This window comes from Xiphophorus maculatus, chromosome 10, assembly GCF_002775205.1.
Source record: "Xiphophorus maculatus strain JP 163 A chromosome 10, X_maculatus-5.0-male, whole genome shotgun sequence".
Taxonomy (NCBI): domain Eukaryota; kingdom Metazoa; phylum Chordata; class Actinopteri; order Cyprinodontiformes; family Poeciliidae; genus Xiphophorus; species Xiphophorus maculatus.
Genome location: NC_036452.1, coordinates 9852444 through 9877910, shown reverse-complemented (window position 1 = coordinate 9877910; position 25467 = coordinate 9852444). Strand labels below are relative to the sequence as shown.

General features: G+C 39.0%; 1 protein-coding gene across 15 annotated transcripts in view; it reads left to right on the top strand.

Annotated features, from left to right (window-relative positions):
- LOC102233374 (calcium/calmodulin-dependent protein kinase type II subunit gamma) overlaps positions 1-25467 on the top strand; it is a 59411-nt gene that overhangs the window by 23665 nt on the left and 10279 nt on the right. Inside the window, exons 6-20 of one of the 15 annotated variants that reach the window (XM_023340872.1) lie at positions 1251-1323; positions 3415-3517; positions 4549-4632; positions 5840-5934; positions 6379-6501; positions 6639-6722; positions 10073-10115; positions 11812-11874; positions 16004-16044; positions 17660-17743; positions 21919-21963; positions 22075-22120; positions 22196-22201; positions 22301-22381; positions 25057-25197. In XM_023340872.1, the coding sequence (XP_023196640.1) occupies positions 1251-1323; positions 3415-3517; positions 4549-4632; positions 5840-5934; positions 6379-6501; positions 6639-6722; positions 10073-10115; positions 11812-11874; positions 16004-16044; positions 17660-17743; positions 21919-21963; positions 22075-22120; positions 22196-22201; positions 22301-22381; positions 25057-25197 (1112 nt within the window). Of the gene's footprint in view, positions 1-1250; positions 1324-3414; positions 3518-4548; positions 4633-5839; positions 5935-6378; positions 6502-6638; positions 6723-10072; positions 10116-11811; positions 11875-16003; positions 16045-17659; positions 17744-21918; positions 21964-22074; positions 22130-22195; positions 22202-22300; positions 22382-25056; positions 25198-25467 lie in introns of all 15 variants that reach the window. The other 14 variants (XM_023340873.1, XM_023340871.1, XM_023340876.1 and 11 more) reach the window with 14 other exon arrangements.

Genomic DNA, 25467 nt, shown 5'->3' with positions numbered 1-25467 from the left:
GATAATCCAAATAATTTCTGTGTTTCAACCAGGGCTGCAGCTCCTGATTATTCTAACCTATTTCCTTTCATCCGAGGTGGGCAGTTTGGGTTTCATGGTTGGAAAATTGGACACAGTTGACTGTTCCTGCTGAGAAATGCTTGTCAGTTCTGGTTTTGGAGTAGACACACAAAGGTTAATATTAGTGATGGGAAATTAAATGATTAGTTTATTCTTTTGAGAAACAGAAAATGTTCAAAGACAATAACCCTGATAAGTTTAATAACACGCTCAAGACACAGCATGTGGCTTATCAGGCAGCAAACTTTAGTTTTTTTACAAGATGGAGAAGAGATTGCAACTAGTTGTGTGAAACAGCTTGTTTTAAAATATGCAGCATTTTCACTCTTGAACAGTACTTCAAAATGTGTCTCTATACCATTGTTGCTGATAAAGTGGAACATGTTTTACTTGTTTTAGGTGATGTGAGTTTAGTTTTGCAACTAAATGTTGTTGTTCATGTGTCACATGTTTAATTTGTTCTTTTACTCAGCTTATATGAAAAATATTAAAATAAATACAATTTTAGAAATTGGATTGTTGGTCTGAAACAGTTGTGATAATTATTTAAATCATTAAACAAAGAAAAATGTTGAGCAATCTTTCTCCACATCACCCTGCACTAGTCTATATTAACCTTTCAAAAAAAAGACTTGACCTCATTTACACTGAAAATGTTTACACTGTATGCTTAAATCTGATTACAAATGAGTTTAAATGAACAAATCGTCAAATAACCCACAAAAATCATGCCAAATTTTAGAAAGTTTAATGAAAGGGAGTGGACATTATGTATCTGATGTACAATTTTAACCATTTGTGAATTAATCTGAGAGTTGTGTACTGTGTAATGTTTATTATTCCATCCTGAAAGAAGAACTGTTTAAATAATTGTTATTTGCATCAATTAGATTAACTTCTGATGCTACAAACTTCCTACTTTTTTCTCAAAAATGTACGCCATAACTGCCCTTAAATGCACAGCAGATGCGTCTTTCGCTCCCGAGTGTCTCTCTTGAGGCTGCTCTTCCTCGTGATTTGTAGATGATGTTGCAGTGAAATGCAGTTTTGTAGTGGCACGAAATTCCCGCAGGCTCCGGCGAAAACACACGACAGACAAATCATGTGCAGCGAACGTCATGTTTTTGTGATGAAGGCCAGTGGCTGACACTTTGCCCTGTTTGTCCTCTTTTCTGTCTCCCTCTCTGTAGTCACTGCATTAGTCAGATCTTGGAAAGTGTCAATCATATCCACCAGCATGATATTGTGCACAGAGACCTCAAGGTGAGTGAGACGACCACGCACACTCTCTTACACACACCTCTACTCGTGGCCATGGCAACACACAGATGGCTCTCAGTCTCCGTTTCTTTCTCTTGCTGCAGTTTTTCTTCCATGCCTGTTTTTTTCTCCCCTCATCTCCTGTGTTCCCCTCCCGTTTTATTTTTTTCCCCTCCGTTTCTCTATCTGTTGTCACATCTGTCATCCTCTCTGTCCTTGACCGGAGTTGCGCGTATGTGCTCATGCATGTGCACCCATGCTGAGCACAGAGATGGTGAGTCACGATCACGTGGAGGGGTTCGTCTCCCACCTTTGGCACGGAAAAAGACGAGGAGTCAAACAATGCATGCATGCATTTTTAGTTCTGCCATGAGCAAAGAGGTTAGGGCATAGCCACAGGAGTTGCCAGGACAACCTGCGTGACGACATGCCTCTCGTGCAACATCGTGGGAGGGGCTTGAGTTGACCTAGATTGCTGATTGGCTCAGTTTCTGATTGGCCTACAATGCAGGAAGACGGCTTCTATGCAACCTCTATTTTTTTTTTCCTAAGAGAGTTTCTCTAAGTCATAGAGACGATCTCTTCACAGGTTCAAATGTTCATTTTTACAGATTTTTACAGTTTGAGAACTTGTGAAGTTGCACCAAACAGTTTCAGTTGGTCACATGGAGGTAGAGTAGTGCCCTCCGTCCCCCCGCTGGTTGCTTAGGAGACATCCGTCCATCCATCCAATCATCCATCCATTCCATCCACCCATCTCTCCATCCTTTTAACCATCGTTTCTCTCTATCCATCCCTGTTTTCTGTCTCGGTTTCCTGTCCATGCATCCTTCTCTCATCCATCTGTCCATCAGTCTGTCTGTCGTCCGTCTGTTTTTCATCCATTCATCTGTTTTCCATCCGTCATCCCTCCATCTGTCTGTCTATTCATTCATTTATTCATCCTCCTTCCATTTGTTTTCCATCCATCCATCCATCCTTCCATATGTCTTTGTCTTTTCATTCATTTATTCATCCATCTGTCCATTTGTCTAAGCATCAGTTTGTTCGTCCAGTCACTCATCTGTATGTGCATCCATCTGTCCGTCTATCACCCTTTCATCCATTTCTCCATCTGTCCATCCATCCATCTTGCAGGTTCCCTATTTAAAATGTTTGCCATTTCTCATCTTCATCTGCCATTGTGAACATTTTCATACTTTGCTAATTTGAGTCTGTAAGTCGTGTTTTGCTGAATTCTGACGTTTACTGATTTTCCCCCACATCCTCACTGTGCCACCAAGCATTGCTTAAAAGAGAGAACATGTTTAGCAGTTTTCTTAATATTTGGTCATTTTTATTTGACTGTGAAGGAATTACAAAGCGAGGGTTGCCAAATTAATGTCTGTTCCACTTTTATCTGACTGTTAATAAGGTAAAGGAAATGTGCATTACAGTAGATGTTATTGGTTGTTGTATTAACAGGCTGAAAATGGCGGTGTGTTTTTAGCTTTGTCGCATTTAATAATCGAGGAATATAATCAATTTTTCAGTATTTGACCTGCGTCTCACCTGCGCAGAGCCTTTCGAGGGAAACATACAATCTCTGGTGGATTGATTGGTGCATCGCTACCGAAAACATGCCTCAGACTTCGATGTGCAGTTCCTGTGTCCCAGAGTGACGCTGTTACCTCGAGCGCTGCATGGCTGATTTGTTAGCCTTTTATCCTGAGTGGGCTTTTTCCTGCGTTCCTTCATGTCCCGCTGCCCAAACTACAGCCCTTTAAAACGCTGCCACACATGCCGCCTCTCGCTAAGTACATTCTCCGTTTAGCATGCAGCGTGCAGCTCTGCCCAAATGCCTCCCGAGTGGTTTCCATGGCTACCAAACCATGCCCATATAAGGTGTTGTGAAGATTGCTAACTACCCATCCTTTCCCCTTTCTTCTCTCTTTTTGTGGCTTTCTCACACCTTTTCTCCACCCCCACAAAATCTGTGTCAAACGCATCAAAAATAAATATTTCTGAGAAAGAGCTCCACTGACGAGTGTCTGCAATTATCTTCATCTCTTGTCCTACATTCTGCTTCTCCATATGTGTGTGTGTGTGTGTCAGCCTGAGAACCTGTTGCTGGCCAGTAAGATGAAGGGAGCTGCAGTGAAGCTGGCAGACTTTGGCCTCGCTATCGAGGTGCAGGGAGAACAGCAGGCTTGGTTTGGTAAGAAATCACACAGAAACTCATGAATGTCGTTTTAGCAGTGGATAGTTTGAGTTGTTGCTAAATAAGTCTGATAATCTGCAAAGGACACACCCACTGCTCTCAGAAGCAAAGTCACTTCCTCTTTGTAGTTTATGCTTGGGTAATTTTATCTTGGCTGACAGCTGAGCTGCCTCTGTTTGGCAGAAATGAGTTGATTATGCTGCATTTTCTTGTGACTCCAAACGAGAAGAGGGTAAAGTATCAGAAAAATTTTACTCCAGTAAGAGTAGCACAACTTTAATGTAAAAAGTAACACGTAACCATTCAAGAAATTACTCCAGTAAGAAAAAAACATGCATAAAAAGGTGACCTGAGTACTGATTATTTCATCATAATACCTAATTTTATGCTATATTTAAAAATGTCTGACAGAAAAAATATAAAGGAATGTACAAATTCTTATATTTTAAAGATGGAAATGAAAAAAATACTACAAATAAATTGTTACAACATATTGAATTTACTCAGAAGAAAACCCTAGCAAATAAAATCTTTAAAAATAAAACTTATGAAACTAATACTTACAGTAGGTAGTGTGTGTGTGTATATAGGTGCTTTATGTGACAATATTTAGTGTTTACTTTATATTATTGATCTCCAAATGGTACATCAGGCTAAGCAGATAGTAAATATTAGAATAACATAGCTTGTGTGCAAACAGGAGGTCCCACTTTTACTTAAATTCTAGATTTAATTGTTTGGTGCATTTTAGTACACTCAGTGCGTTGAGTTTTCAGAAACTTTACTCAAGTAAGATTAGCTATATTTCATATTAATATTACTTGTGTAAAAGTAAAATATACTGTTCTGAAACTTCTCCAAAACATAACTCAAGTGAATTTAACTAGTTACTATCCATCTCTGTCATCTGTTCTTCCATAAGAAGACAAAAAGGTCGCTATCATTTGGAAATTTCATACAAATACACAAAGTCCAGGTGATAATTTTACTGGTGTCTGATCACAATTTCTGAATTTTCTTTGGGTCAGGATTTGCTGGAACTCCAGGTTATCTTTCCCCGGAGGTGTTGAGGAAGGATCCCTACGGCAAGCCTGTGGATATATGGGCCTGCGGTGAGTCTGACCTCACAATTTTAAAGTCCCACATGTTGGCTTTAGCTAAATATAAACATTTTCCTAGGGCTTGGCGATAAATCGATTTTATCGATTCGTCACGTTTGGTTTTTGGAAAATCTGAATATTACCAGAATAAAGTCGTAATTTTATGAGAACTCCAACAAAGAAACCAACAAAAAAAATTAAATGTGGAAAGTTGAGCATCTTGTGAAGTTATGTTTAAATTTTACAGATGATACTTGATATAAATACTAAATCTTTTAACACAACAATATCAAATTATTATCAGTAGGAGGACTTTGAAATGATTGTCTATTTGAAATATAGAACCACTGAGCTTTTGTCCTCATTAAAAATAACTAAGACTTTTTTTCTGCTAATATGATTACTGTTCTCGTAATTTAACAAAAATTCTCATAGTCAGGCCCTAACAACTCATAGAAGGGATGACTGAAATAAAAGCCTTTTTGAAAATATTTCCTGTCATTTGTAATTTTCTTTTTTAGGATGAATAAAAATGTATCTAGTATAAATAAAAGCAGAGATTTTATTTGTGAGCCATATCTCTTAGTCTTACTATGTTTTATAATTTTTCTTTGTGGTGTGGTCTCTATTCTGATATAACAGCTTTATTTTTGTTAGTCTGAGGATTACAGATCTGTGTCAAGAAATTAAAGTATCATCAAGAAGCATTTCTGTTAATTTTGATGATTATGGCTCACAGCAAATGAAAATATAAATGTAGTTTCTGTGAAAAATGGGCAACACGTTTATGCTGTTATCCCTTGTTCAGGAAGGAATTCACATAGATGTAGATTCAGTCCTAGATGTATCCATGTGTGGCGGCGCTTGACGCTTGTACAGGCTTTTATATCACAGTTTTTCCTTCCACACAACTTTCCATTATTATGAATGAATAGAGCACTCTTTAATCAGCCACCTTTCTTTTTTCGGCTCATGGTTTTGTGGGCCATAAGATGAAAACAATCAGAAATAAATTATTGAAAAATATCACTCATACAATGAATCTATGTAACATAATGTTGCTTTTTGAATGAACTTGCTGAAATAAGTTATGTTTTCCTCTGTGTTTTCTGTTGTATCCTGTTGTGGAGCGAACCACCTGTTGCTGAATGCTTCTTATTGTCGACCACTTCATCCAGTTTTGTAACATGATCTTTCCTCCCGCCTCTTCCTCCGCCAGGTGTTATTCTGTATATCTTGTTAGTTGGATATCCTCCTTTCTGGGATGAAGATCAACACAAACTCTATCAGCAGATCAAAGCTGGAGCGTACGACGTAAGTGCTCTTTGTTTCTCTCCGTGCGTGTGTGTTGGTGTGTATTTGCAGTGGGTGCAGTGCAGAGGTTTGGCTAAGCACTTTTTGAATGTTTAATAGCGTCCAATCGAGATCTGGTCCAAAGCTATTGATCCTATCAGGGCTTTCCTGACGCATTGCAGAGGTGTGTGTTTGTGTGTAAGCAGGAGAATGGGAAGGTGTATCTTCTAGTTGCTGTTTAATCAAGTCACACTGCAGTGTTTTGTAGAGTTCATCCCTCTGCACTTGCAATATGACAATGGCTTTTACAAAGTTTATAATAAATCTTAAAGTGGTGCTCAGATGTTTGTATTTTTATGGTCAGAAATCTGCAGAAAATCTCCAGCAGGTCTCTTTAATGAGGAAATATAGATTTTAGCTCTGTTCTTCCTCCCATGTCTTCATTTATGTTCAAAATGTCCACAGTTCCCATCTCCAGAGTGGGACACTGTCACTCCAGAAGCGAAGAACTTGATCAACCAGATGCTGACCATCAATCCAGCAAAGAGAATCACTGCTGAACAAGCCCTGAAACACCCATGGGTCTGCGTAAGTGATCAAGCTCCCCACATATCACCCAGTCACACAGACTGCTTTAAATCATATTTACTGATATATAGATTCAGAAACATGTTAAAGCCAATCATGTTTTGCTTTGTTCATCTTATTGCTTTGTTCTCTTACAGCACCGTTCTACAGTGGCGTCCATGATGCACAGACAGGAAACTGTTGAATGTCTGCGCAAATTCAACGCTCGCCGAAAACTCAAGGTAGAAATCTTCTGGGATTTTTCTTTTTACACTTTACAACCAATGTAGCGAATCTTCTGACAGGATTTAAAACTAGTTTTCCTGTCTGCCATTAGGATTTCCTCTCATTAAACTTAATTTCACTCAGTGCAACTTATTAAATCTCCAGTTCATTGCTAATCTCAAGTTTGTGCCAAGTTATAAAGGATTTAGTTTGGCTCAAGTTGAATTCAAATCTCTCTGCTTTACTTAAATAAAGTCCAGTCATATAGTCAGATCCAATCACAGTTCGACTTTATTTCAGTCCTAATTATAATATCATACTGTTGGGTAGTTTTTGTACATAAAGCCTCATTAACACGGCAAGATATTTTTGCTGATTTTTAACCGGATTTTCCCCTTCTGTTGCATCGATTATTGTTATCTTATTGTCATCTAAAGATGATATCAGGAATGTTGGGGATATCCAATATGTTGGATTGTCTTGGCTCGGTATCCCAAAGGACAAACGAACACGCAACCTTTTAAATGAAACATGTAGCCAATCAGGAAGTGACCTGACAGAAAGACGGAGGGAAATACAAAAGACAAAACTGCTGCGATGACGCACCAGAAAGTCCGGTGGACATCTGAGACGTCTTTTTGTCATTTTTATTTTCTCTGTTAGAAATAGTCTACAAACCATCGCCTTTGCTCCGTCCTCGTCGGCCATGTTTGCTTACTCTGATCTCAAGTGTTTTTTTTGTTTTTTTTCTTTTGGAGATTTCCCGTCTGAATGTGGTGTGTTGTCTTGTGGCTGTACCCCACACACTGTAGGACCAAACCTGTTGTCTCTGTTTTTATCATCATGATTGACCTCTCAGGTTTTGAGAATCAACCAACAATTTTTAAATCTTGCCATGCGAATCAGGCTACATTCAATCTACAAGGGGGGCCATAAGTTTCTATACATAGAAAAAATAAAAAAAATTATATTGGACAGCCTATTTTATTTTTTTGGGACTCTTGTGTAATCGTCTTGGACCACTTCGTGGTTGATCTGCAACATTTCCAGTCTTCTGAAACTTGAAAATAAGTTTCGCCACAGTGTCGTGTGTGATGCTCGTTCCATGTTTTCTGTTAAAGTTTTGTGCAACCATGCGACTGCTTCCCGATCCAGCCATCAGTATAATTTCAATTCTTTGCTATTTTGTCAAGTACATCTTCTTGGATATCTGAAATATAAAAGAAATATATATTTTACATTCTCCTATGTATGGAAACTTATGACCCACCCTGTAGAACAGTCCTAGACTTATTCAGAGAAGTACGAGAGTGGGAATGTGATGATGTGGTTCTTGATATTAAATCATTCTGCCATAAACGGCAATGGATACACAATATCAGGAGATGACTCAATATGCAGATATATTTCTACCTGATGACAATCCAAAGCAAGCAGAGTTTCAAGAAGACAAAGCTTGATGTAACATGTGGACCTCCAGTGAAACACACAGCGGGATGGTTTAAAAGCAAAAATAGCAGCTAAGCTCTCCTGCAAAAGGCAGCAAAAAGAAACTATAGCTTTTGATTCCTAGTTATAAATTTCTTGATAATGTTTTTAAAAATTTTAATGTTTCTTTTGTTATTCCAAGCTTGCAACAGGAGTCCTTACATTTAGATCTACTGTACAGCTAACCATAGAGCTAACTAGGATTTCACTTCCTGCTAATTATATGTTTATATTATATATTATATACTTTATTCCTTTCTAGGGAGCAACACTGAAATGCTTTAAAGGATGTCTAGTAATAGTTGCTGTAGTTTGCATTCATGGTCGTTCATGCAAACTATTGGAATCAAGCAGCAACTGTTCTGTTTCTTCACATCATTTAAATTCTTTTGCATAAATAAAGATGTAACACGACTCTCTGCGCTTACTGTAACGGTGCCTTGCAAAGGTTTTCACACCCTTTCAATACTTTTCTTTATCACGTTACAACCACAGACTTCAATATTTTTCAGTAGAATTTTAAGTGATAAAACCAAAGTAAAAGTATAGTTTTCAAGCGTTTTTACAAATAGAGCATCAAGAACTACTGAAGGAAACGACAAGAAAACCTCCGAAGAAAATATGAGTGCAACTTCCTTCTGCACAAAATGTAAACAAAGAATGGAGAAGATTTTAGAGGTTTTAGGATTTCTCTTTTCTCTTTGGTAAAAGACAACGAACCATTTCTCCTGTTGGCGCCAGACTCTTGCGGCTGTTTTGGTTGTATTTACCCAGAATGCCCTGCGTGGTAGTCTGATTCCTGCATTTGGAGTGGCCTCCGCTTGTCATTCAAACTGCGTCAGTTCACTTCAAGGGAACCGAACCGTTGAGTTCACTTCAAATCAGCTGAACGGAGGTTTTTAAGTGAACCAGAGTTCGTGTTTTTGATCCACATCAGTTCGGTTTCACGTTCACACTTCCCTAAACAAACCGAACTTTCTAGACAAACAAACTAGAGTTCAATTAAAGCGGACCAAACAGGTGTGAATTCATCCTTACGCGACACAGTTTTGCTTGTAGGGCCAAAATCCTAATTTCTGTCTCCTCTAGCTAGATGCCCTTTTTGCACATATTAGCTGCTTGCGCTACATGGATTGTGGCAAAAACATTCAGATTTGTGGAGTGCACAACTAACAGTTATTCTGTCAGCCGATTCCCCCTCTCTAAGCTGATTATCTACGCAGCTCCACTCATTAGGCCTCCTGACTCCTGCTCTTGTCCGGTCTTTGTTTAGTTGGCGTATGAATTGGAAACTTTGTGATCATGTCAAACACTTTTGCATTTCCTGATTATAAACTGAGCCGTAATCTGTCTCTCATTACGTTTCACAACATAACCTGACTTTTAAGCTTCTCCACCATTTTATTCCTGACCTCAGTCTTCATGAGGCTGTTTATTCTCCAGTTTTCTCTAACAAACCTCTGAAGCCTTCACAGAACTTTATCTTTAATTGCACTCAGGTGGATTCTTGTGAAGGTAATTGGTTGCACTGGACTTTATTTGGTTGAATATAAATGCATGCCACTCTTTTTTTTTTTTTTTTTAGATTAGCATTAAAAAGTGAAAAAAAATCCCTTCCTGTTCATGGTAATTATGTAGTACTTATCACATATCACATAAAATTTATAAAAAATATTAGTTTGTGGGTTTTTTATGTGGCAAAATAAAAGTGTATGGATATTTTGCTTCTGCTAAATTTGCAGAATAATAAACCTTTTGTTCAATTTGAACTGAAGTTAAAATGGTTTAAAGGAAAAGCAAAAATCCTACCAAGCAAAAACTTCTGTTCTCTCTCCTTGTCTCTTTCTCACGTCTTCTCCTCCTTCGTCTTCTCCTCCAGGGAGCCATTCTCACCACCATGCTGGTGTCCAGAAACTTCTCAGGTGGGTGTGCCCTTCGCCCTCTGCCTCCCACGCAGAACATGCAGAGGGAGAGGAGGAAGGAGAGTGGATAGAGTCCTCTGCACCTCTTTTAACCCCCCCACCACACACACACACACACACACACACACTCACCCACTCATCCTTAAAATAACAATATGCTTTTGTGTGTGCAGAAGAGTTTGGACGCTTAAAATGTTAAACTGATCTGAAACGTGATGTTCCTGTGTGTTACAGTAGTCGTGATAAATCTTTGAGAGCTGATATGTTTTTTAGATCGTCATGTATCAGATTGTATGTGAGTCTTAAGTTCTGTCTTTGTCCAAGTTAATGTATTTCTCCCTGTTTATCTGTCTGTGTGCGTCTCTCTCTCTCTCTTCTGCTGCCATGGAGAGTTTGCATGTTTAAAAGAAGGAAAACAGATTTTTATTTATTTTGTTTTTATTTATATTTTTTAGAAGATTCTGATGTTTTGGGGAAGCATGTTGGTAGAAACGAGTGACAATTAAGATTCAGTGTTGGGTTTTTTTGTTCTGTTTTTTGCTAAGAGTGACTTGTTTTTGCTGAGGCCCTGCTCTCAGTTTTCAATTAACTGGTCAGTCGATGGTTAGTGATTTCAGCCCTGGATCTAGGAGTCCACAGCGGGTGCACATATTTGCTTCAACCCGCTTCAATAAAGTGTTGAGGTGCATCTCAGTGAAGTTGAAGGTCATTGATAAGCTGATTTATGTTTAAAAAGCAAAACTTGAAGCATTTTGCACACCGAGGATATATTTCAAACGGATTGTTATTGAAAATTAAAATCATCCCAAATTCAGTGAGTCAGTAAATTAGATTAAGACACACAAAAAATATTTTTAAACCAGAAATGGAGAGGACTAACCAAGCAGTGAATAAACAAAATTTGTCTGAATAACCATGGGATATTATCAAGAGGAAGACAAAACACAGAAACCAGCAAAGCAGCTGAAACAATCTGAGATTCAAAAAAAAAAAAAAATGCTGATCTCATCAATGCTTCACTGCATTGATGCAGAAATTATTGTTAAAGTTATCCTGTAAAAATATTCAATGCGTATAGTGCATAGTCTGCTGATATTTCTTGTTTTTATTTGTAATTCCTGAAAAACTGAACTTTGGATTTTATTAGATGCAATTAGGCCTGTCAAAATAACCAGAAATTATTGCAGTAAACGATAACATTGTTGTTTTGAGGCAATTTTCAAATGATTTATTGATAATGGCGTAATAATACAACTTCGCCTTTCCAAAGATAAATGCACTTTTAATTGTGTGAAGGGCGCTTAACACTGGAACAATAAGTAAAATGGAAATAAAAACCACACACAACTGAAACCATAAATAAAATGCATTATCTTCTCTAAACAAAATTTCCATTCAAAAATTATTAATCAGAATGGAAATTATCAAGCTCTTTTTAAGTTATCACGCGATTAATTGATTTATTGCTTATTGTGACAAGCTTTAGATGCAAGCCATAATTATTACAACTTGAAACATAATTTATTTGTGCAATTAATCAGTTTAATAACCTTTAGAGATAACTCTCTGAGATGCTCCTCCATTTGGGCTGAAGCCAGCACACCGCTGAGGTTTTCTGGACCCAGACTGGAAATAGTGAGAAAAGAGCCGCCTATTTTGCATAGCTCCTCCCAACTGTAGCATTTTTGTCCAATAGTGGGCCGGCAGCATACCAACTCTGCTGCTGCCGCCTCCTCCACGGCCTCACTGGCTCAGGAAGGTACGTCCCAGAGACACGCCCATCCACTTCCTCTCTACACACACAGCCTTTTTTGGGGGGGTGGGATCCATTGCGCAGGTTGGCCCTCATTGCCATCCCCCATATTCCTGCATGCAGCGTCTGCCAGCTTCATCATTAGCATTTGCACATGACTCTGCATGCATACCCAAATAAGTTTTGCTCACTCAGGGTTTCATTGATTTGTTTTTGCTCTATATGGCAGAGACATCATCAGATTTTCCTCACCCTATCATGAACATTAGCATCAGTTAACAGTAATCAGCCTACTTTAGTTTGCACTCCAGAGTTCACATTTCACCACCACTCAACCACAACCATTTCATTCACTAGATTAAGTCCTCACACCCCTGCGATCCTCACCAGCTGGATCTGGGAAGGCTGGGAAGCAGGATGAGGAGGGGCTTGTGTTCTGGGGGCGGGAACCCCGAACTGCAGGGGGTTGGCAAGAGCTGGGTTGGCGTGCTGCCATCGTCAGACCTGGTTCTGGAGAAATGGACGAAAGGGGCAGGTGTTGAGGGGAGAGAGGCTTTGATGGAGACTCTAGATACTATTCAGCCTTCCGGATTAACCTCTGGAAAAGGAAGCAGTCTTAAGGCTCATCTCTCCCTCTTGAGGCCTGTTTAGGTACTTTTGAGCAAAACTTCACTCCTTGAAAGTGCCGAAATAGGTCTCTCCTCTTCTTCTGCCTGAGTGGAGACAGATGGCAAAGGTCGGCGATTCCAATGGTGGCTCCGTGGATATATTAATGAGAATAAGACAGTGTAGAGCAAAGTAGATCCTCTGTCATCTTTTGACGGGAGAATCTTCTTTGCTCTGCAGTGTGTATGTAAACGGAAAGTTAGGTTTTTCTGTTAGGATGTGTGATTGTTTGAGCTGAGCTTTTGGGGTGTTTGTGGTGCCCTCCAATGCGGGCTTCCTCGCTGACACTGGACCAAGGTGCCTGGTTGTAAGTTTGCTAATATCATGTGTGGTGTCGTCACTCTAGACTTGACTCCTTTTCTCTTCTCCTTTTAAAATCATCTGAATATGTTTGGTTTTTTTGCCCTCTTTTGTTGCGGAGCCCCGTAGGGTATGCAGGGGTGATTTATTTATTTATTTATGTACTTATTTTTGCGTTACCTTGCAAAAGTATTGAATTTCGTTGCAATAAATTGGTCTATTTTGTATACAGTGACATTGATGACAAATGTCAATTTATAATTGTACCTATGTAGACCGATAAAGGTTCTAAGTCAAAACATGTTTGTACATTTATGCAAAATTCACATTTTGCACATTTTTATACGTCCATTTGGGTCTCAGCTGCTTCTAAAAACAAGCGCTTATAAAAACACGCAGCCATTTTTGTATCAATATGTTAATATTTTTTAGTGTCTAGAAAATGAGAAATTTAAAACAAACTCCAATTAAGTCAAATTCAACAGGCATTCCACTGTTACTTAGCAACCCCAACTGAGCTCCAGCACATTTGGTCAGCTGGCTTTACCGCTGTATGTGCTGCACAATGGCTGCTGGAAAAAACAAGTGCTTTGTTGTTGACTTACCATCCATAAACAAACTTGCTGCATTGTTGTTAGTTGCACAGGAGGCTCCACTGCTGCTTTTCCAATATGTACATTTGCATAATTGCTTATCTGTTTGCTGCCATTTTCATGTGCAGGTGTAAATGTTGAGTTGGGGGGCGTGGCCAGCAGCGGTTTATTTGTATTTAAAGTGACAAGAGGCTCTAAAACGTCTCATTCTGAAAGGAGCTCAATAAAGGCAGAACAGACCAGGATAAAATCTCATTATTTATGGATGATTTCCTGCAAAGCAATGTGATGAACACGTTCTTGTTAGCTAGGCTAACCTGTTCAAGGAAACATAATAGGTCATCTTTAACTCTTATCGATCTTGTAATATATTTCGGTGTAGATGGGACTTCACATGAAAATGGCTCTTTATTACCCATTCAGACTAACAGAAACAACCAAAACTGTAAGATAGTGATATCATCCTGTGAAAAAAACTCAAAAATAGTCTTTCTTTTTTTAAAATTTGAGGGGTAGCGCAAAAGAAAAAGAAATCCCCCACATCACTGAGGGGGCTCCGTATTATGCCACTCATTACTGCAAAATCCAAGCCTTCTTGACTGTAAACGCTTTCCCGCACTTATTTAAGTCTGGCAAAAGCGGGGCTTTGCAGTTTGCTCATGATGTTACCCTACAACAACATTAAATGTAAAAACTGGCATATCTGCACCTTCTAAGCATCTCTCTATTGTCTCTGAAGTTGTTTTGCTTTGCTACCTTTTGCATGTGGGTGTCCTGTGTGGTGAAATCCTATAAAATGTTCTCTGGAGATGCCTCCTTCTGATGCTTCCTAATGCTGTCTCCGCTGCTGCTCACTATTCGGCGCTTTGCTCGAGTGGTGAAGGCTTCCTGTGGCCGGTCATCTTGACTTCATCTGTGCTGTCTTGTGTAACTCGTGATCCTTCAAAATTTGGAGGGGAGGCCATACTTGGGAAGCAAACGAACAAGGCAGCACTACACCTTCACAGAGTGCCTTGTAGAAGTCGCATTTTGTCAAATTACAGCTACAAACTTCATGGTTTTTATCCAACAGACAAAACACAAAGTGGTGCATCATTGTGAAAACGAAGGAAAAAATGTATCTATCTAATTTTCACATTTAAAAAAAATCTTTCTCCTGTATCCTGACATTCCTAAATAAAATCTTACTGAAAATACTGAAGTAAGCACAGTACAAAAACAAAATCTTACCAGGTATTTTTGTTCTTGTTTGAAGTGCAGATATCAACTTCCATTACTGAATAAACTTTAAAATCAATCTGTTGACGGCTCCATTTATTATTGCGCTGCTGTGTGACGTCAACGTTCTTCTTCTGCACATGCAGTTCGCTTTGGGGATGTAACCCATTCATACAGAAGTCCCATTTGGGTTTAATTAATAATATGAGCGACCATGCAAAAAAAAACCTGGATTTCTGCAGAAACTATAATTAATCATAAAGACCTGCTGTGTGAACGTAGACTATCAGTTGCACAATCCATAATTCTGGTCTTATGGAAGAGAAACCATGAATCCTTTTCTTTTCACTTTAAAATGCACTACTTTGTGTTTACGTATAGCATAATGTTATAAAAAACTTTGAAGTTTGTTGTAGCATGACAAATGTTTAAAAAGTGAATGATCACTGCAAAGTAGTACCAACACTACTTTGCACTCCAGATGGAAAACTGTTGACTTTTTTTAATTTTTTATCCAAGATGTTGTTAAATAAGGAACGTGTTTTGTTATGATCAGTCAGCTCTTCTGTCCCCGGTTGTGGAATGAAAACTTTTCTTCATCACACATTTTTCCTCTTTGGATGCTGCATGGCCAGATCTCAAGATGAAAAGTAGCCTATCAGCCAAGATCGAGGAGCATGAGTTGTCACTTGAAACTGTTTGCTGCTGTAAATGCTATGCTCCTTATCTCTAATCTCTCTTGTAGTGTAATTCTAAGCCATCTGTTACAACCCTCCCTTGAACCCTCCCCTTCCCTTCTCCCATTTCTTGTTTGAAGGTAAGAAACACAAGATAAGAGTTTTGAAAACTGTGTGTGTAGGTAGCAAAACAAGTGAAAAGGAAGCAGACATGGAGGAAACTGGTCGGAGCCTTTAAAGGAAATCAATGATTTACATTAACCTAACTCGTCACAGTGAGTCCTGGCGGCGGTTTGAGTCTGACCATCAGCCTCTCCTAGATCTGCAGGGGTCTTCTCTCAGACAGGAAATGGATTTAGGAAGTTTACTTTGCTCTCAGGTTACTCTTTTATCCCCCAGATAGCAGTGAATGGATTAAGATGTGAATGGGTTATTTTCAGAGTGTAGCAACCTGTTAAGCTGAGGGAAAATTGCACCACAGGTCCATTAAATGCATGTTATTCTCTGGAAACATCTAGCCTTACTCGGCCACAAAGGGAGGCCTAATAGGGTTTCGTAGATACAAAAACTGGAGATCGAGATCTCAACAGAAGCTAAAAACTGGGTGGATATTATCTTCTCAAATGAAACTTTTTAACTGTTTTTTCCCCCTTCCCTTTTCCATCCTCTGTATTTTCACAGCATGCAAAAGTTTACTCAACAAGAAGTCGGATTCTGCCAAGGTGAGCTCGTCCGTAATGCCCGTCTGGTCTCCTGTGTCCTTTCTGTCTCAGTTCTACCTGCTGTTATTCTACTGTGTTCAAACTTAGTATACAACATAAGATCAGACACTTACTGGCTAAGTTGTTTTTAGCAAGTTGATAATAACCAAGCAGGATCTCTTGCTAATCATGCACCAGCAACGATTCAGCACTGGAACAGATTAACCAATGTTTGGATTTAAAGCAAACCATCAAAGTTCAATTATTTTTTGTAATCAAAGTTTGAAAACAAAGTAAAGTTATGACATATCTCAAACTGTGCTTTAAAGGTTTTTTTGTGTAGGATAATCCAGGTTAGACCTTTTATAAATTTTGAAATAAGTTGAGCTCATTCAGAAACCAAAAAATAATTGTAACCATTTTCCACACGACCAAATCAAAAGCCAACTTCAGCCTTGTTGATTTGTGATTTGTAGAACTGTACCAATACAACCAGCTCACAAAGTGAGATTAAATGCAAAATTTTTGGTTTTTGTTTTGTTTTTTTATGGGGTTTCATAAATCTCAAGCTGTTTTATAGAATCTTTTTTTCTTTGTTGAATTATCCAGCTCAGGGTTTATCAGACTGAATGTTTTAGATTTTAAACAAGAGATGATGTAAAACAATCCAGTCTCATTAAAATCCATGTAATGGCCCTTTAAATCGTTGGCGATTGGAAGGTTTGACATGGAAGCTACTTTAGCATCGTTAGCGACTAAGAGTTAGCCAAGTATTCTTTCAGTTCTTGTAAATAATTTGGACCAGGGTTCCCAACATGTTGCCCAACAATCTAAAAAAAAAAAGGTGAAGGCTTCTTCAATACCTTTGTAGCTGAGCACCTTTAGCTAACTGTTCAAGAACTATGTCCTTTTTCCCTTCAAAATAAGAGTCTTGAACATGGATGCAGAGTGCTAAGTTTAAAGCACTTGCCTTCATATCCAGGCTCATTTTAATAGCTTAGATTTATTTCAGCAATCGGAATCACTTTCTTACATTAACTGGGTCGATGGATTTCACTTTGAGAAATATCAAAGTGAAATTTTGACTTTATTTTGCAGTCAAACTTTGTTGTAAATGCAAAAAACAACTATCTACAAAAGTTTAGTTATGAAGCACTGATTTTGTATTTCCTCCTGAAATTTGACTTATTTCCTGTTTTTCCTCTTTCGTCATGTTTAGACCCTAAATTTCTCGTACTCCCATCCACAAGCTTTTCAGTTTTCTAGTTCTGCTTTGTTCTTCCCAGTTCTTGATCCAAAGCTTTTATTCTTTTACCTTAAGTCAGCTTCAGTCAACCTCCTTTCTGAGCAGTCTCCCATCTCCTGCTGCCCTCCCTGACTATATTTTTTCCCCCTGGGGTTTTCTGTGTGTAGTTAAGTGGCACAAGGATGGAGAGTTAGTGAGGCAGTAAAAAGGATGATCTAGAGGCCATTCTGTGGCACTCACCCCTCTCATTTATCCTGTTAGCTCTCAACAGCCTGGAGCTCGGAAAAACATTAGCCCCCTTTCCCGAAAAAGGCGTTTTAATTCAAATGCATCTGTGTGTGTTTGTGTAGCTTTTGTGTTTCACTTTGAGTGTTTGCGTTCTCGTCCCAGCCTTCTACCAACAACAGTAAGAACAGTATAGTGAGCGCCATCAATGCCCTGAAAGACACCAACATGGCAGCCAACGCCCAGATGGTACAGTAGGCCGCCGCAGTGCCAGTTCCCACCTCTCCCCTCCCTCCTCCACCTCCAAGTTGTTGCATAGTTGCCCGATTTATTTTTCTTGCCTCATCCTCCATCATCATGCTTGTCATCCTTCATCAACATTCCAGACGTTGCTTTGTATCACCCCAGCAGTGCCAACTTGAAGCCAAAAAACCTCCCAAAGGTGCACAAGTGTTACTGAGGTCAATGTGCATTAAAGACCTTTGGGAATCCTTCAAAATTACAAAATCATTACTTTAAATCTCAGGCAGCGCAAGTGCACCCGTTTAGTTTTACACACAGTAAATTAGAATATCATTGAAGAGTTGGTTTCTTTCACTTACTTCAATTTAAGGAGTGAAACTTGTTTACTTTTATATTTCAAGTGTTTATTTTTGCTAATTTAAATGATTGTAATTTAGTCAGACGAGACCACAATATTAGCTTATCAGAAAATTTAAATATTCAGTTTTTAATATAGCGCCAATTCACAATAAATGTCATCTCAAGGCACTTTATAAAAAATAATTTCAATTCAAATTTATCCTAAAACAGTACCAGACAGTACAGTATGCTCAAAAAATTATTGAAAGTAGTTTAGAAAGTTTCTAAGGAAACCCAGTGGATTGCTTTTTATATTACATAGGGATATACAAAATATTTGTTAGCAGTCACTGACATTCTCAACAAGGATGACAAGCCACAAAAGTTTATTTCTATATAAACTCGCTCCTACCGCAATGAATCCAAGCATATTAATGGAAAGCTGAGTTGAAGGAAAAAGTGTCTGGACTGCAAAGCCTAGAGTAGATTTACAAGATGATTGTGGCATTTATTGTGATATAAATAAAAGGGAGTGGCTAAAAACTATTCAAAACGCCTTTTTAATAGACTGTGAAGCTGAAGTAAGGGCTTCTCCACACGCAGACGTATCCAGGATGGGCAAGAACTGTAACTTTTATTGTGTTAAATTATTCCTGAGGCAGAGAACTTACCTGGGCTAAGATGACAAACAACTGAGCAGTAACTCGGTGACCCAAAGTCGTCTTTTCAGGGGAAAGTAAGTAATACATTTCATTTAGAAATAAAGGAAAAGTGGAGAAGAACTGAATCAACGGTCCTGTAGGTCCAGCATGAAGTTTCCTCAGTCAGCGATGCTTTGAGTTGCCATGTTGGCGTTAAAAGGCTATCGCAAAAGATGCATAATATTGGAAAGTTGAGTGATAGGAAAAACTCATCTGATGTTGTTGTTGAGAAGAAGATGAGAGATGGCAGACGAATTCAGTAAGTATTTTGTGAAAGGGGCTTTATTTAAATATTGAGTGTAAATACTGTACAATATTATTCTTAAACTGAATTCAAAATCCAAATTAATACACAAAACAAGATGGCCGCCTTGAGCAGGGTGACGTCACTTTGAACCATGGTGAAAAAAAATCCAGATTTTCAAAAAATTTTAATTTAATCTTCAAAATCCACATTTCTATATTAAAATCCTTTTTATAGGTTTTATGTTAAACTAAATATTTTTACATAAAATAAGTTTTTTATGTCTTTGGTCATCAAAACTACCAGAGACAAACACTTTAAATAAAATTGCTTTTAATTTATTTGCATAATGAATGAGTTTCACTTTTTGAATCGAATTAATGAAATAAACCAGCTTATCAATCATATTTTACTTTCCCGGTTGCATCTGTGTATAAAGCATGGGCTTGTTGATTGGACTATAAACCGCTCACATCATGCAGCTAGCAGTTGAAGCATCAGACAGGTTTTTTTTATTCTCTTGTTTTTCCAGACCCTGTATATAAACTTTAACATCCCAAACCTAGCTAGATAAGCTTTTGGCCTTTTTTCCATTTCAACCATCTTTTCCAACATCTTTCTTTTTGCTCTGAACTTCTTTAGCGAATGTTTCCTCACTTTAACCTGCTTTCTTTCCTTCATTAACATTCTTACTGACATGCTGGTTCTACTGCCTTCATCATGCTCTTGTAGCATGCAGTGAATGGTGTGTTGCAGTGCCGTGGTTTGGATTAGGTAGTTTGCTTCAAAGGTGCTTCACAACTGGTGCAACAGGACCCCAAGTTGGATTATACGTATGCAATTTACACTTCTACATTTCAAATGTATTCAGGTTTGCAGCCTAAAATTGTTGGATTTGTTTCTGTAGCTAAAGGAGATGCAGTCTTTGACTTGAGTCAAGCCAAAGTGGTGCAAGTGGTTATGATTTTTAATTTTTTATTTGAAGGAGATTTAATGAATCAGAATTCTACCAAGGAATTTATGGAAACCCAACAGTGCTGGAAGCGCTTATCAGAAAAACTAAAAAGCTGCCAGTATTCAGAGAGATTGTTACAATTGTTCACTTACATTTATGTCACCAGTAATCCGTGTTTCGTTGTGTAAAACATAGTGAATGGAAGCAGCAAAAAGTCTGTTGTTTTTTCTAAAAACACAGTCTGGTTTTTATTTGAGGATTGATCTGCGCTGCAATAATGTCACAAAATGTTGTTTTGAAGACAGTCTAGACTTTTTGTCTCTAGATAATTCTCTAACATCATGTTGTTTGACCCTAAAACATTTATTCAGGCTAATGTTACACATGTTGTGGTTGAAACAAATGTCAAATTACTGTCAGAAATCAGCTGAAGTCAAACACCCCTGCCTTCATGTGGCTCAGGCACATGGAAAACATGTTTTAACAGGAGGGTGGTGTTAATCAGTGTTTCCCAACCGAGGTCCTCAAGGCACACTGCCCTGCATGTTTTAGGTATTTCCTTGCTTCAGTCCAGCTGATTTCAATTGATGACTGATTAACTGATTTGTTGAACTGCAATCAGTTGAATCAGGCACATTAAAGCAGGGAAACCTCTAAAGCATGCAGGGCAGTGTGCCTTGAGGACCAGGGTAGAGAAACACTGGTGTTAATAATTTAAGGGATGCCTAGTTGTATTGAAAAGGGGCTAATAGAGATAAAATGGAGTAAAATTACATTTTCTAACCTGAGAAGCTTCTCATGTCCTCATAAACCACTGGGGTTTCCTGAACGGTATGGTTGCTATCTCTGTTGACGCTAACTCATCATCTTGGTATGAACTTTGCCGTTGGTCCTTCCCCATAACCAAAGATTTTTTTTTATAATGTAGAGATTTAAAACTCTTTTCTACAAGAGCCAGATTTCAGTTTACGCTTACAATGCAAGACTCCTGTTTCTGTGTAAAGGATCTTTTTGATCCAAGATGGACTTAAGGTTTTATCACAATATTTTGTGGTACCGTTACGATCATGATAAAAGTGAGTTTATCGCTCCTTGTGTTGCTGTGACTGTATGGAAGAGCAATCATAGCCCCTCAAACACAAACACTGCTCTTGATAAACAATGCCCGTTAATGTTACACCTCTTTAGGACACTGCTTGCACAATAAAGTGTGATTTGTGGGACTAAACTGCACTCAGCAACTGCATTTAATCATATATCTCAGTTTATTTGATAGTAATATTGAACAATCAGTGGAGAAAATAGTAAAAAAATAATTCTGACAAGTCAGCAACAACAATCACAACGTTTTGGGATTTTAAACATCATTAATGGGAATTAAATAAAAATTCTTATGAAGAAAAATTAGCACCATAAATGATAAACGATATGATAAATACCCACCTCCAGTAACAAGTCTTTCCATACCTCTTTTTTTTTTTTACAATAATGGCAGATGTCCTGTTGCTGATCAAATGCTTCAAATTTAAATTGTATATCTCACCAGCTTCTTGTTCTCATTGGAAATTATTTCCAAATCATTCTGTTTATTTTTGTGGAACCTGTGGCTGGTTGGACGCTCGAACCAAAAGTCATCGCTGCCTCGACCCGCAGAGGTGAGGCTGTGACGACCTCAGTTGGCGAGTCAGGGCTGTAACGGAGATGCTTTTGTGAAAGTGGCTCACAAGTCTACAGCATAAGGACAAAATGTACATATATATATTTGGCAGTGGATTCAGATATCTGTAATTTTACCAACCTAAACCATCTTTCACTCTAAAATGCCCTGTGGACTGTGGAGGTGTTGCGGAGGTAAAATAGTTGGGGCCGGTTCAAACCCAGTTGAGACGCACCGTTTCAGAGCAAAAATATGTCAGACTGACTGTTTTGTTCTGCTCTACAGGAATCTCAGAGCACAGTGGTGCACAACCCTCCTGATGGAGTCAAGGTAATATTTTTGTTGTGTTGGGTGGGAACACGGCGCCGCCCTGGTTGACTCGCTCTCGGATCTTTCCTGCGTTGGTTTCAGTGTCTGTCTGTTCCTCTTCTTGGTCCTCAGGGATCAACAGAGAGCAACGCCACAAACGATGAGGAGGAAATGAAAGGTAGGAAAGGTACTCAAGTGTTTTATTCCCTTTTCCCTGTTTTCATTCACTGTCTCTTTCTTTCTCCCTTTTTAGTGAAGTGTGTGTATTTGACTGTAGTGATCGGCAAGTGTGTTGCGGTCCTAAGTGTGCCTGTCGTATGTGTGTGTTTGTAATTATTGTGTGTTTGGCTACATCTAGCGGACAGTTCGGCGCTGAGTCAGAGCAGCGCTGCTGAGGAGATGCCCCCTCTTCTGCCCTCACCTCAAAGCTCACCTGCCAGTAAGTTTATCTATGGCAAAGAGAAGCTATGGTTGCCCCCTGTCCCCCCTGCAAGGACCTGACACCTATTCCTCCCACTCCCACCTCGGTTTCTTGTAGCACTGGCAATGACGTCTTCCATGTTTGAGCTCTGCTCACACTCCGATCTACCAAGCCTTACTTTTTTTATAGGGTTCCCACTGGTTTTTAGACGTTTCTCTTTCTGGACTCGATCAGATTCTGATGTCAAAGTATTTAATCTTTTAGTTTATTGCAACTTGGATTTTTCCCCCCACTGCTATTACCTTTTCTTTCTGTAAAACAGGAAAACCTCAGCTTCCTTTTCCTTGCATACATGCAGTGAAGTTGTCTTAAATAATGTATTAATATTAAAGGACACCTGTTTCTAAAATCAGCCCAAGTGCTTAAAAAAAACACCCACCCTGTTTTTTGGTGTCTGTAAAATGAGCAATTTCAAAAACTTCCTGATTCTAAAGTCACAGTCGATGGGCACAGCGCTGTTACCAAGCAACCCCAGCCAAAGCCAGCCCATCACCTAGCAACCCAAGCGAAATCCCAGCATGTTTGGTTAGCTGGTTTTTCCACTGTATGAGCTGTACAATGGCTGCTGGGAGAAAAGGTTTTGTTGTTGACTTACCATCCAGAAACCACTTGATGCATTCTTGTTGGTTGTGTGGGAGGCTCTACTTCTGCTTTTCAAACATACATAGTTGTACAATTGCAGCCAATTTTACATGTGAGTGAAAACGTTGAGTTGGGGGCGTGGCCAGCAGAAACTTATTTGGATTTAAAATAACCAGAGGCCATATAGCAGCTCATTGTGAAAGGGGCTGAAAATAGGCAGAACTGGCCAGATTAAAATCTCATCTAAGAATGATTTTGTGCAAAAAAAATGTAATGAACATGTTTTGTATAGCCCACAGACCTGTCGTAACATGTTCAAGGTCACCGTTAGCAAAAAAGCATTTTTTGTGTATATGTGTGTTTTTCTCTCCTAGAAACCTTTCTTCCTAAAAATTATTCTTGAGTAGCTGGTCTATGAAAATACAAAGTAGCATGCCATCTTTCTAGATTTTAGTATGTTTAAATTTGGCTGAGATGAATTTATTTTTTTATTTGAAAAAGTTGAACTACACCATGTAAGAAAACTGATTTTCAGACGGAAGAAAATAAAATAAAATACATGTTACATGTATTTTAATTTATACAAAATCCTTAGTGCAATATATATTGATGATTATGGCTTATAGCTCTTAAAACTGTTTATTTAATCAGAAAATTGAAATAAGACGAATAAAAATGGATTCATAATGTTTAAATGTCAGTCTAATGAAAAGCAGGTTCACTTACTGGACAGTGAACGCATTCTGTACTTGGTCAGGGCTCCTTTTGCATGAATTACTGCATCATTACAGCGTGGCCCTGCTACTTTTTGCTCTGGTGTCCAAATTTCTTGGCAGACAACTGATCCGACTTGGTGGACTAAGACCAGTAGATGCCTGAAGCTCTTAAATGGTCTTTGCTCACAATTCCTTCAAGGCTCCAGTTATCCCTGTTGCCTACATACCTTTTTCACTATCCCCTTTTTTCCTTACACTCAACTTTCCAATAAACTGCTTGAATGCATCCGTCTGAACAGGCAGCTTCTTTTGCATCAACCTTTTTGTGGCCTGCCCTCTTTGTGGAGGGTGTCAGTGGTTGTCCGCTGGGCAGCTCTAATCCAAGTTGAAATAAACTGGTTCATTTCGAAGAGTTCCCCATTTAAAACGCTTTAGTTTTTGTCATTAAAGCATTTCTGTTATTGAAAACTATCAAAGAGCAGGGCTACCTTCACTATTTTAAAGCAAAGGTAATGCACCAACTTTAAGAAAAGTCCAAACATTTTTGTATGTCTCTAGTTTTTGGCCACTGTGGGAACCTTGAAGTGTGTGTGTTTGTGTGTGTGTGTGTGTTTCCTGGTGACCACTGTCCTCCTGTCGTCCGGTGGAGGTCCAGCTTACCTTGTAGCTGAGCGTCCCAAACCGGCCTCCCGGCCCACTGCCCATCTGACTCTCCTGGAACCCTGCACAGCAGAGCATCATGTTTCTCTTTGTGCTCACATAGTCTCCCCTCTGTTCTCATTTACATGTTTTGCTTCGTTAATATTCTAAGATCCGTCCTCTTAATGTTCCCTCCTCTCTGCTCTGAATCTTTCCTTACATTTTTCTGTAGTGCTCTTCTTCCTGCTGATGAACGAACACCCAAATGTTTTCCTTGCTATTACTCCTCAGTTGTATTTTCCATTTCTGCCTTCTTACTATAACATGCCGACTCCCTTTAGGCATAGCTGAAGCTAATAACAAGCAATGGCTTCGATCTCTTGTGCATTTGATGCTACCGCTCATCAGAGAAAGCTCCGTTAGTCTGTACGAACATTGAGTAGTCACAAACATCACAATTATTGCTGTATGGACCCTGCTTCCTGCCATCATCTCTTTCTCATGTTACCCATCTGAATGTCTCTCATCAACTTAAGTTGGAGCTTTACTTCCTACCAGTTCTATTGTAAACCAGCCTTACATCCACCTTTCCCCCTCAGTTTTTTATTTTACTGCATGAAGTGTGTGCGCACGTTGCTTTTCATTTTCCCTGCTGTCCATCGACATGTATGTTTCACCATCCATTGTGTGTTTCAGTTCCACCGCATGATGTAAAGCGCATGGCATGGAACAGCACGGGCAACAGCTCCTGCCCGGACTCAGACCAATCACAGTCCTCCATCCCCTCCGCTCCACTAGGGGGCAGCACTGTCGCTACTAAAAGCAACATTAAGCTGAGTAAGAGCACCTCTCTCTAACTGCCTAACCCAGCTACACCTGCCTTCTGTTCTCAGTAGCTGCTTCCTCTCTGAAGTGCGATAGTGAAGTGTTTACACCCCCTGGTGTCATGTTCTTTTGTTTTGTTTTTCTTTGTTGTATTTTGACTTGGAATTATTGGATTTCTGTCTCTTTAATCAGCCCCCCCCCCCAAAAACTATAAAAACAAAGAATATATACAGCGCCACCAGAAATTATTCATATCCTTGCATTTGTTCTAAGGCTGCAAAT